This window comes from Miniopterus natalensis, chromosome 17 (assembly GCF_054644295.1).
Source record: "Miniopterus natalensis isolate mMinNat1 chromosome 17, mMinNat1.hap1, whole genome shotgun sequence".
In the NCBI taxonomy this organism is placed as follows: Eukaryota; Metazoa; Chordata; class Mammalia; order Chiroptera; family Miniopteridae; genus Miniopterus; species Miniopterus natalensis.
In genome coordinates this window covers 30,875,739-30,888,366 of record NC_142097.1, presented here as the reverse complement: position 1 = coordinate 30,888,366, position 12,628 = coordinate 30,875,739, and the positions used below count along the sequence as shown (strand labels likewise).

The following is a 12,628-nucleotide window of genomic DNA, read 5'->3' as shown; positions in this document are numbered from 1 at the left end:
CTTACTACCTGCATGATAGTGGCCATGTAACCTCTGGGAGCCTCTGTTTTCTCATATCTAAGTCAGGGATAAAAATGCCTACCTAGGACTAAGTAATATACACCAAGTGCCCAGCACAGCACATGCAACGTATCAGCTACAAAATAAATGTTTGTTCACACCCCTCCCGCATCCCCCCAGAAAGAATGAGACCTCGAGTGGTCAGAATGTGAGAACAAGACTGAGATGAGCATATGGTCTCTAAAGATCTCTAACTCAGTAAAGTCCTAATCAGGCTGGGTCATGTAGCCTAGTTTGGAGGCTAAGGAATCAGCAAGATTACCTCCTGGGGTCACTTTTAGTTCCATGATTCTTTACCAAGATGTCAGAACTTGGGCACAAGATGCCCCTCTAACAATCTCTGGTAGTAAATGAGATGACAGCTGAAATTCAGGAATGGTATCCTGTGGCCTGGATTCCATTAGGCTCCATGCCTGGATATCCCACAGGTACCTCAGGACTCATCATTTGTCAAACCAAATGCATCATGTCTCCCCTCCCCTAAACCTAAACCTGTTTCTCCCCTGTAATTCCTGTGTTGGTGGATGGCAAGAGTATCCATCTTAGCACCCTATTCAGACTCTCTGGCTCCTCCATCTTGCTCTCCAACCACATTAAATCAATCACAAGGTCCTATTGATTTTAGCTCCAAAATTCCTCTTGCCTCTTCTCTCTTTTCGACACCCAGCCTTGGTTTGGGTTCTTATCACTGCCCACCTGGACCACCCTCTTAACCATCTCATTGCTTCTAGTCTCAGCTTATTTTTCATTGTTTTTTTCTTGCAATCCGTCCTCCATAGGACTGCTGAAAAACCAGTAAAACCATATTATTCCTTAAGTCTCTTAACGACTCCCCATTGCCAGTCAGATAAAGCCTGACCTCTTTAGAGTGGTATAAGGAGCTCCTGGTGACCTTTTTAATTTTTAGTTTCATCTCCTGTCACTCAACTTCAGATGCCTCAAGCATCTGTCCCAGTGAGCTACCAACAATATACTTAATTGGGCTCCACTTTCTCAGTTCTCCATGGGAATGCTGGTCCTTCACCTTAAAGAGATTTCCTTTTTCTGCTCTGCCTTTTCTTTCCTTTTCCGAATATTTGTTTATCCTTCAAGGCCCAGCTTAAATATTATCTCCGTAAGAAAGGATTCAGTGTCTTTCCTTTGAAATTCAACAGCTTAGCTCTTAACAACAGTGCGTTCGTTGTATTGGGACTGTTGGTATAGCTGTCTGTACCCTCTACTGGACTCTAGGCTTCTGCTGGGCAGATTGTGTCCTACTAGTGTCCTTGCATCCAGCCCCAGCATAGTACTTTGTGTAGTGGAAACTCAGCGAATGTTTGTTGAATGAAGGATGTAGCCAAGCGCTGAAGTATGAAATATATACCAGGCTTCAAGCTTAAAAAAGTTCCCCAGTGTTTAAATCTTGCTAGTCCCATCAGTATGAATCATAGACCCAAGGGAATCAATAAAAATTAGCTTTCCTCATCTCAGGGCTGCTGTCAATGTTGACAGCTCACAGGGTCAGGGCAGGGCAACCTCCTCAGCGCAGGCCAGGCAAATTCTCAAGAGGCCACGTCCCTGGACAGAGTTTCTAAGGGCTCACGATACTCCTTTCCCTTTGTTTCTGGAACAGTATAAATAGTGACCCTTGTCAGCCCCAGGCACATGCTTTATTACTGCAGAGGAGTTTGGTCCTGCTTTTATCCAAAGGATGGGGGAGTGTCCACCCTCGGGCTGTGGAGGGGGAGGAGGTCTGAACTGTACCACTTTGCCTCCGCTCAGCCCTGCTCACAGAGATCTCACAACATCCTCCAATGTGACAGTCCCTCTCCCCCACAAGTGTCTCTGTGAAGAAACCCCTTATGAGTCTGCTTCAGCCTAGTCTTCACTCCAGCACACAGAGGGCTCAGCTCTTTATTGTTTTGTCCTTGCTAGATCTATTTAGTGCTGGACTAGGCCCAGATGCACTTTTCCATAGCTGGTTAGCAAGTTATTTATGATTCACTCAGGCCACTGGCAGGAACATGGTCAGTCTGCCAAATCTCAAATGCTTCCATTGGGACAGGGATGACTTACACCAGTCAGAATGAGATAGAGTATCACGCTTTTATTCTATTATAATTTACATATGCCCATCATCTGCACCTTTTCAAGCTTTATTGGAATCTCCCAAGTTGTTAACAGTTTTCTGAGCTCTTACTGAATTTCCAACAGCCTTCTCTTTCTCAGTGTACATGTTGACCTTTTACTCTGGACCTATCTATGGAAGGAAGAAGCCCCTACTTAGAAGAAACAACCAACAATTGCTCAGCATTTTTCTTAGAGGTGTTTAGGCCCAGTATAGCAGGTTCTCAGAAGTTCCTGGAGAAGATGTTATTAATGCTTAGTGGGCTGTGATAATCTGTCTCTTGGAAAGCTCTGATTACCTGGGGATAAGATTCTTACTAAGGCCCAGCAATATTTTAAACATTGTTGCTGGTGGCGCTGATGTACAATAAGTATTGCACTATAGTACACAGATTTCCTGCTACCTGATCCCTAGAAAGGACTGTAGAGTTGTCTATGCCAATGGAACCAAGGCCAACCAATGGTCTTTTCTGGAAGCTTACATGGTCTTCATTAATCAGCCAGATCATTAATGACATGGTAAGAAAGGAGGACGGGCGCGGGGAGGGAGAAGGTATATTTTACTCCAGGAAAAAACAGCCTAAAGTTAGGAACTATTGAGACCTAGGCTTTGACCTACAGCCTGGTTTTCATCTATGGAGAATAGTATCTGATGGTCGTATATTGCTTTTAGCATTAAGAAGAGTAAGGCAGGTCAAAGAGATAAGCACTGTTGGATTCTGTTACTACGCTAACCACATCCCCAGTTCTGTAAGGACCTAAAACGTCTTTCTTTCTGTGTTCTAGGCAGTACCACCTCAAGTGTGGCACATGGACTGGCAGCATTATGTTAGCCAAGGGGTTGTTAGAAATGCACATTATCCAGTCCCTTCCCAGACCTCCTGACTCAACATCTCTGGGGTGGGGCTCCAGGAATCTATTTTATTAGCAAGCTCTCCAACTGAATCTTGTGCACATGAAAGTTTGAAAAGCACTGTTCTAGGGTGTCATATCCTAAAGTATATTTTCTGTAGGTTTTTAATAGGTGCCATGCCAAAAATGGTCCCAGTCATTGTCAAGTGAATTTGGAAAATGCTGGGTTAAACAGAGTTAAGCTTTGTAATTTATTTATTAATTTTTTTTTTGTGGTGGTGGTTGGGGGAACTACTGGGTTTTGCAGAACTTTTTAATATGTTACTCTGCTGCTCACAATTCTCCATCAGATTCCCAACACACTTAAAGTAAAATCCAGAATTCTTATGGTCTATGAGGCCCTGCATGATCTGGCCCCTATGGAATCTAATCTCATTTCCTATCTCTGTCGCCTTTGCTCACTCCACTCCAACTACAATGAACTCCTAGCCGAGCACACTCTTACTTTAAGGCCATTGCACTTGCTGTTTCCATTGTATGGAAATCTCAGATCTCTGCTTGAATGTAATCTTCTGCAGAGAGGCTTTCCCGGGTCATTCTGTACAACGAAATTGCATCTCCTGTCACTTACTCCAGCCCCTTACCCTGATTTATTTCTCTCTGCAGCCCTCACTACTGCCTGACATTTACAGTATTATTTTTGTTGATCGGTTTACTATTTGTCTACACCACTAGAATGTAAACTCTGTGAAGAGTTTGCTCATTGCTGATTCTTCAGTACCTAGAATAGTGCCTGGTACATAGTAGGTTACTTAATAGGTGTTTATCGATGAATTAATGAATGAATTAGTGGAGAGAGGAAATTGTAGAATAGAGTGACAACAGTGAGACAAAGTGTGGCTGCCAACAACAGTGCACAAGCCTCCCAGAAAGCAGAATAGAGGAGAAACTTGCAGGGCTTGGTCATCCTGGGTCTTGGGAGTCATATACCATTACGACTAATACCAAATCATTGCCTGTTCTCAGTGAGGCATGGGGAAATGAATTTCATGCATTTTTTCCTGTAACTATGGAACAATAATGACCATTCCCCACAGAATGGACTCCCAGTTAGCTCTCTAATGAAGTATTTTCTTTTCCCTGTTAATTATGAATTATCTATCCCTGGGAAATCATTCACTTTCATGGCTTCAGAGGTTATCAATAGACATTGGTCCATTTCTGTGTTTAGTACTAACTTCCTCTCCTGTGTTGCTACTGCCAACTGGACATGTCCACTCAGATATTGAACGAGTGCCTGCAGACTCGAGATATTCAGAGCTAAAAACATCACTTTTTTCTTCTCTGATTTCCATACTTCCTATAATGGCAGCAATGATCTTATAATCTGTGAGGCTGAAAACTATGGGGATACTCTAGAAGTCTCTAGATTTCACCTTTTCTCATTCAAACACAGTTGCCCAATCTTGCTGATTATTCCCAGTGTTTTTTACATCTGTGTGTATATATGTATGTATGGATTTTGTTTCTACCCTAACGCTGGGCCATTATAATAACCTTTGAACTATTCCCCCGACCCTGCTTTCAATCATCTGAAACAGATTCTTCAGCCTGACTCTTAAGATACTGCCCAATATGGCTACCACTTGTCCATATAGCTTTATGTTCACGATTTCCTCGCATCTCGTGTCTCTGATCTTGCCAAACTGGACCACTTGTTCCTTTTCTGGTTCTCTCTAAGTTCTTGTACTCTCCTCTCTTTGCTCATTCTGCTCCACCTGACAAGAAAGTTTTTCTTATTGTCATTGTTTATTAACATCTTGTCTATTCTTTAACACCCACTTCAAATATCTCCCCCCCCCCCCCCCCTGGCAGCTTTCTGATATCTTCTTTGAGAAAATGTGCATTCCTTTCTTCTTTTCACATCACTCAATGCTGATGATTTTGGCACAGTCTACCTTGTTCATTAATACTTTGTATTCTTATTTTATTCCCATCACTGTATTGAAAGCCCTGTGAGGGCAGAGCCTTTGTCTTATGAATCTCTGCATCTCCATATCAGGCTCCAGAGTATACACGTAGTAACTTGAATTGAAATACCTTGATCCAAACTGTATTTCATAACAGCAATACAGTTATATCATGGACTGATAATGTTCTTTGAGTGGGGAACTCATTAAATGGTCACATTCGCATCCAGGCCTCTTGGGAGTGGCATGGCCAATCATTTGACAAGAAAAGGTACAAGAAAGGTGAAGCGATTGTCACTGCCATATAGCAAGTGGCCCAGGACTCTAGCCCCAGCCTGCAAGTCATATTCAGGCTTCTCTTAATAACTTTCCCTCCTCATGAAAATAACAATTGCTGTCCATCAGCTTCTGAGCATCTGAACTACTCGGAGCAAGGGAAACGGAGAGGCTTAATCCCCATTTATCCTCAAAGGATACATTCAGATTCAGTTGCCCAAGTCTCAGAATGAGGCACTGGCAGTTGCCTGGTCTGCTTCTAAATCTGGTGGCTGGAGAGCAATCCAGAGAGAGTCTGCCTCCATTCCACCCACCTAGTCACTCACCCTCCCACACATCCCACAGTTTATCTGAACCGGCGAAACTCTTGCTAATTGCCTCTTATTGGCCTGTTACAAGATGAAGCATAGGAAGAGACAATGCCTCCCTATTCACATTCTCAGTGGGCAGCAGGGGTCTTGGAAAAAATTAGGAAACTGGGCCCAAGCTATTCATTTCCGAAAGTCAGGAAAAGATCTTCCACCATTCAGAATCCCACATTATAATCACAGTATTGCCTCCTGGGAGACCCTGTCAATTTCTCAAATAGTCTGCTAGAATTTTAGCGTCTACTCAATATTAGAGTCTATTTAATAAATCGGCAATATTTAAAGTAGTAGACTTTTTTTCTCCAAAGTGATACACACTCTACATTTTAATTTCAGTATTTTTTTTCCCAGTTGGAGGAGAGGGAGGAGAGAAGTGCTTTTCATGAAAACATCAGTTCTTATATTTATGTTTTAAGAAAGCGAAGGGGAGGCAAGAACTGCAGCCTGATAACTGAACTTTCTGTTTAGAACTCCCTCCTCTCCATCGGGCCTTAGCCGGGCTTCAATAATTATTGCTCAGGCACATAGTCTTGGAGCTTTGCTTTCTCTCAGACTGGTACACAGTTCTAGGAAGGGCTGTTGCCAAAGCCATCCTGTGATTTATTGACCCTCCACTGGGACAAGGGGGAACAGATATAACTTTGTGATTTTATTATAAGGAGGCTGGGTTAATATTTCTAGGTGAAACAAGCTACTATACCGAGTTCAAACATCTGAAGAGGGAGGTTAAGAAACCCTGAGTGTGGGGTGTAAGGATTATTCTGTCCTGGGGCTGTACAGACGTCGTCTGAGGCAGGGAGCAGGAGAAGAAAGGACACATTGTGACCCATTTCCAACACCTCCTGTGTGTACAGGCGGAAGTTCCTTGCCTGCAGAGGGACACGCGCGGAGGGAAAATAGGAGAGTTACAACATGGCACTTACATAAACAACACCGAACTGGCATAAAACATCTAACAAAATCACACGACTTCAAGCTTGGAATTTTTATACAACATAAATATTAGGGTTCAGCCCATTTAATAATGCTATATAAAATCAAGATTCAAGGCAGTAATGTTCCACATAAACTCCGAAAACAACATTTATGCTTCTTATAAAAGCAGAAAATGATTGGGTTCTGTGGGCTTTTCGAAATGATGAATATAATTCCACGAAGCAACAAAAATGGATTGAATTAAAAATCCACTAGTTTCAATTTAAGTTGGTTAAGGGGGGAAAATGTAGTTTCTGGCCAAGGACTGAGAAAATTTTACAAGAATCCAAAAAAAAAAAAAAAAAAAAATGTATGCACTCGTAGGCAGTTAGGCAGCCATCTCCCAACATGTATATGTAGCCCACGAGTCACCAATGAAATATGAGCTGCTCCAAACCTGCTAAGCCCAAGAAACCCTTTCATAGTATCTACTGTCACAAGTAGAGCTGGTAGGATTTTTTTCCCTCCCCCTAAGTACACAACCACCCCTGAAGTAATTCAATTGTTCCCGTCTTTTTTTTAAAAATGTTTTTATTGATTTCAGAGAGAGGGAGAGAGAGACAGAAACATCAGTGATGAGAGAGTCATTGATTGGCTGCCTCCTGCGCACCCTCTGCTGGGGATCAAGCCTGAAACCAGGGCATGTGCCCTAACTAGGAATTGAACCTTGATCTCCTGGATCACACAGGTCAGTGCTCAACTGCTGAGCCATGCCTGCTAGGCTCCTGTAGTGCCTTTATGGCATTTTGTGCAATTTGTTCTTTGTCACTGTTGGCTGTTTTGCACTAGTCTTTCAGTATTAACTTAGAATCAGAGCAATGACCCAGTGGAAGAACACTCTTGGAGTCTACTCTATCCCCCTGCCTCCATGGGTCAGAGGCCAATACAAGGTTATCCCTCTGTTATTTAAAAAGAGACAGTTACTTCTGTAGTAGTCTTCCTACTTACAGGTTAAACTTGGTTCATTTTGTGTGTGTGTATAGGGATGGTGTCTGTGTGTGTATGTGTGTGTGCAAGTGTGTGTGTTGGGTGGGAGTAGAAGGTGAAGGGTAGGCCAAAAAAAAAAAAGAATAAAGAATTCAGGCGAATGCTACATCATGTTAACTCACTGGACAGAGCTAATTAAACTTTTAGCATTCTTTTCTATGCCAACAGCTTTTTAAAAAATTGCTTGTTAGTGGAGGTTCAGGACAATAATTTCAACAGTAAATTCTCTGTGGAAAGATAGCACGGCATAACCTTGGCCATTGCTATAAATCACACCACCCATCTTCTGTTCCTTAGATACATCGTTTGCACATCCAACTATAGACCTATTTATTCATTCGTTTATTTTCCTTGCTTTGTGCTATTTCGAAGCTGAGACTTGGTATCTTTCAAGAGGGGCTAGCCAGTGATTTTTCCTTGCTTGACCAGACCACAGTAAAGTGGGGCCCAGAAATCTTGGAAGAAGCCAACACAGAGAAGCTAGAGAAAAGGGGCAGAGGGGCAGCCTGTGTCTACTTGCCAACATCGAATTCACAGTGTGCTTGTATGTGCAAAGTGGTATGTAAATCAATGAAAATGAACATTATATATATCATATATCTTATATATATCAATCATATATATACATATATATATATCACATATATATATATCCTCTTGTGTTTTATGCCACAGTGCAGTTTCCATTAGCCATTAAAAGAAGACAGGAATGGTAAAGACTAGTACCTGGTGTGGAGGTATATTGATCTGCTGAAGGAGAGCTTTCACTGCCATCTGGAGCTCGTAGACGAACAATTGCACGGGGCAGTCAGAAGTATGATCCACACTTTCCATAGATTCGGAGCCAGCAAGCTTTTGGACCCATTCCCACTCCTCTCTGTATGTTGAGTCAAGTTAAAATTAGAAATATAACAAAAGTTCAGAACACAGCACAGAACATTTTCAGTGTATATGTCCAGAACCTGGATAACCAATTTTGCGTGGTTAAAACTCGATGCAATTTATGGTATTTGAACTTTCAGCCACCCCGATGGAGTTTAAAATGAGCTTTTTCTAATTTAGGCTTAGTTTACCTATCAAACCACTTATACCTAGGACAGAAGGTCTAATTTGTATCCTTCTTTTTTAAAAAACTTTTTTTTCTTTTTTTTTGAGATTGGAGCTTTTAGATATTTTGTCTTCATTTTTCTTCCCCTGAAGATCCTCTGTACGTTGTAAGACCCTGACTTTTGCCACAGGGGCATCTGCTGGTTAATTCAGCGATTGAGTAACCACAGGACTCTGGTCCAACTCAGGCAACAAACCACATGGCACATTTCAACCCTGGCCTGTTGTAATCACGGGGACTATTTTGGTTTCTTTCCCCTTCCAAAAGCTCGAGGAGAATCACAAACAGGAACACCAGACAATTCCAATAAAAGGAACCAGGGGACACACATCACGCCTCCTGTCCTCCTTTCAAGCCAGTCATATGTGTCCTTAGTCTGCATGCTCTAGAATCCTTCCTAATGAACTTTTCCAAATGTCATGCAAAAGAGAAGGGGAAGAATGGCTGTGGGAGGAAAACTCACCTGGTTTATCCCCCAAAGGCTACCTTCAAAAGGAGCTTGAAAAGATCAAGGTAAATGCCTCTTGAGTAACATTGTTTCCACAGGTATTTTAGTACAAGTCTCTAAACATATTCAGTTGGCCTGGTTTCTCTCCCTCCTAACTGTTCAGGGAACAGCAATATGCTCTAGGAGCTGGTGAGAGAGGAAAGGAAAGCCCTCCTCTCTGGGGATGGAAAGAGAGGAGGTGCTAACATATGTTCCCACTCTCATGAAAACCCTCGGAGGGCTTTCCCCCCGTGGGTTATACCAGCCTGGGCTCCAGTCTGTGAGTCAGAAAATGAAATTGATTGCGACATGAGCTTTTCATCAGAAAACACTCTCTTTTAACCAACTACCCTCTTAGAAAAGTTTCTGTTTTCAAGATATCTGTTTCGTTTCAGTCCCCACACTGGAAAAGACTATGGAAAATTTACCCTTTGTCCCAATAAAAGTAAAAAAAAAAAAAAAAATCAAAAAATCAAAATTAAATCCTACTTCAGTCTGGGCGTACTGTTGGTTTTATAAAGAATTGAAATCTTTGAGAACCTGCTTGGGAACTATTTCTTTTCTCCCATCACTGATATTAAACTACATGAGGGGGTTCTTACTAGCACAAGTGCGCACAAAGCCTCAAGTAGAACATTGTTAACATAAATAAACGCATCAGTTTAGTTGCTAAGGATGGGGGCGATGGAACTGGCAGAGTGAAGGGTGCTGGGATCTCCTGTAAAAACACTCGGAGTCGTGGCAAGGGGAAATTCGATGGTATAATCACTAAAAGATAGAGTCTAAACCTTTAAGACATACAAATCTAGAAAATGGATGAAGGTAACTATTGCTGAGTCAACCCACTAATGAGCCTTGTAACCTCTTGGGAAGGACTGAGGTCACTCATGCTGATTGTAGAAGTGACCACCAGATGGCAGACTTAAAGTCTCGGTGTGGTTGGTAAGTGTTAAGAGAACATGGCAGCTAGTGAGTTCTTTGAAGAGACCACCACCACCACCATCATCATTGTCTCCTTCATTGCGATCAACTAGTATTTAATAAACATTGTGGGGCACTAGAGTTAATCAACTTGCCAAAATTCTAAACGACCACACGAGCTTCTCCTCAGTTAAATATTAATCCATAGGTATAACTAGAGTTTGGGGATCTAATTTGTACTCTGAAGCCTGAAAAACTCTGGAGAGTTCCTTTTCTTATTCTTTCCTTTCCCTTTAAAATTTTCTTTTCGTGTTAAGCACAATTCAGTAGACTTTCAGAGGCGTGCTAGAGGGCTAGTTGTAAAGTTGAGCCAGATTACCAAGATTGGGCAACTTTCCCAAAGCTAACAGGGTAATTCACCGTAATGCCAAACCATAGAGCAGTTTCCAGGAGCTCAGGCCTTGTTACTTCTTTTCTGCCCCAGAGAATCATAAAGAGTATAGAAAACATACAAAGTCCCCAGGCCAGAGGGTTAGGAGTGGAGAGAATGGGGGGGTTCCTTTAGGATTAAGGGGAAATCAGTGCTCTACTAGAACCCATTTCCATAGTGATATTAAAAGACTTATTAGGTTGTGAAGAAACATGCTAGAAATAGCAACGTTGAAAGAAAGGGGCACCTATTCATTAACCAGTTGGGCTTCAGTGGCTGTACCATGAATAATATAACATAGGGCTCACTTCTTTCACCACCACCAGCCCTCCCTATCCTAGTGTCCCAATGCAGCTCTGCCTGTGCCCCAGTGTGTTGGCTCCTGAGGACATCTCGCCATAGAAACTATCCTGGGAAGCCACACTCCATTTTCCCTCTGAGACATCACACCGTCACTCAAGCCATTGTCTTATCATGAGGAAAACCCAAACTTCCCACAACTTACTTGGAAATGTTATTGTTTTCACGGATCTTCACGTGGCAGAGAATGTTGGGCAACTTTTGGGTGACGAGAACTTTGATCTGGTCCACGGAGCTACACAGCTTCAGATAACCCAGGTATAACCCAGGAGAGAGACGTTGATGACTCCTTTTGTGATAGGAGAGAATATCCTGGAGGATGAAAAAACCAAACCAAACCAAAACACACCTTGAAGGGCAATCTCAAACCCTTTTTCTTTCTTAAGTGTGACATGTCATGAATTAAAGGAGCCGTAGCTAAGTAATTGAGACATCTTGGATACCACAGTGAAGGTTGGGTGACTCCACTTAAAACAGGATAACAATTTTATAGTAAGTAGAAAAAAAGATTTAATTGATCCTTTATCTTGAAAAATGAAACAAAATGTAATAACGATAGATTTGTCTTATTAATATTTAAGTTGTAGTTATACTCACTAATTCTGAAAGTGAAGGGACAATCGAGTATTGGTTCTTTTTTTGGCATAACTTTTTTAGACTAATTGTAGGATAGATGAAATACTGTTTCTTACATTTGCCTTTCATAACAAAGAGGATACTTTTTGCAAGAGTTTATGAAGGTTTCATTTATTTTTTCCCTGGCACTTAAAAACTTTTGATATTCAAGTCATTCTTTTATAAAACCCCTGTTTCTTTTATGTTCTTCAGTTGTTAACTGGTCCCCCACTTAATTGGACTTAGCTTTGCGTGTGATTTGATTAGCTCTCCACACCATCTTCACAAAATTCTGTATCTTGTATGAGATTTTCACATTTACCTTTCAATTGATTGGCACTGTATTGCCACGGCACAATATTCCTCAGGCAGCAGGGACTGGGTGAAGTTGGTGCAACAGGAAGTGCTGGCCTGGTTAAGCCCAGAGGGATGTTTGAGTAGAGTCTTGTTTTATATGTGGTCAGTTCTCTAGTGAACTGTTTAGGTCGTGACTTTAGCTTCCCTCTTGGACTGCAGTAACTCAGATAACGAGTAATTGGAAATACAGGTCCCCCTGCCCCTATTTCAGTAGGTAAGACTCTTTAGACATTTGGGCAGTGCTGGGGTGAAACAGTTAAGAGTGATGAGTCTGGAAACTGATTATAAGGGAGGGATTCCTATAGGCCAGACTTTAGCCTGATTTTCAAAGGGGGTAAGAAAAGAGGGAATCACCTCTATCACTAAATGCAGAGAAGGTGACAAAGAAAAGAAAACAAGCATAACTGCAGAGAATTCTATGTGGAACAGAGAGGTGCTGAAGCTTCCCTTGGCCACGATGCTCGGGAGGCTTAACAGTTTGCAACATTGCATATGCACTATTGTGTATTGTCTCCTTTGTCCCATCCTCTGCCAAACATATTGAATTCTAGGCTCTGTGGGAGACACTGGGGTTTCAGGTAACTTGACATGATCACTGCTTTTGAAGGGGTCAAGAAGATGAGTAAACTAATGATCACAACATACTGAAACCAGTTTTATAACAGAAACAGTGTTGGCCTACAGAGAAGGAATGCTTATATTTTTCTTCTTTTATGCTCTTTTTTTGAACTACACTATGAAATTAATGCATTGCTG

General features: G+C 41.8%; 1 protein-coding gene across 1 annotated transcript in view; it reads right to left on the bottom strand.

Moving 5' to 3' along the window:
* ANKFN1 (ankyrin repeat and fibronectin type III domain containing 1) overlaps positions 1 to 12,628 on the bottom strand; it is a 119,516-nt gene that overhangs the window by 20,535 nt on the left and 86,353 nt on the right. Inside the window, exons 12-14 of the mRNA XM_087825636.1 lie at positions 11,046 to 11,212; positions 8,321 to 8,471; positions 6,333 to 6,501 (exon numbers count right to left, since the gene is read on the bottom strand). Of these exons, the coding sequence (XP_087681762.1) occupies positions 6,333 to 6,501; positions 8,321 to 8,471; positions 11,046 to 11,212 (487 nt within the window). The remainder of the gene's footprint in view (positions 1 to 6,332; positions 6,502 to 8,320; positions 8,472 to 11,045; positions 11,213 to 12,628) is intronic.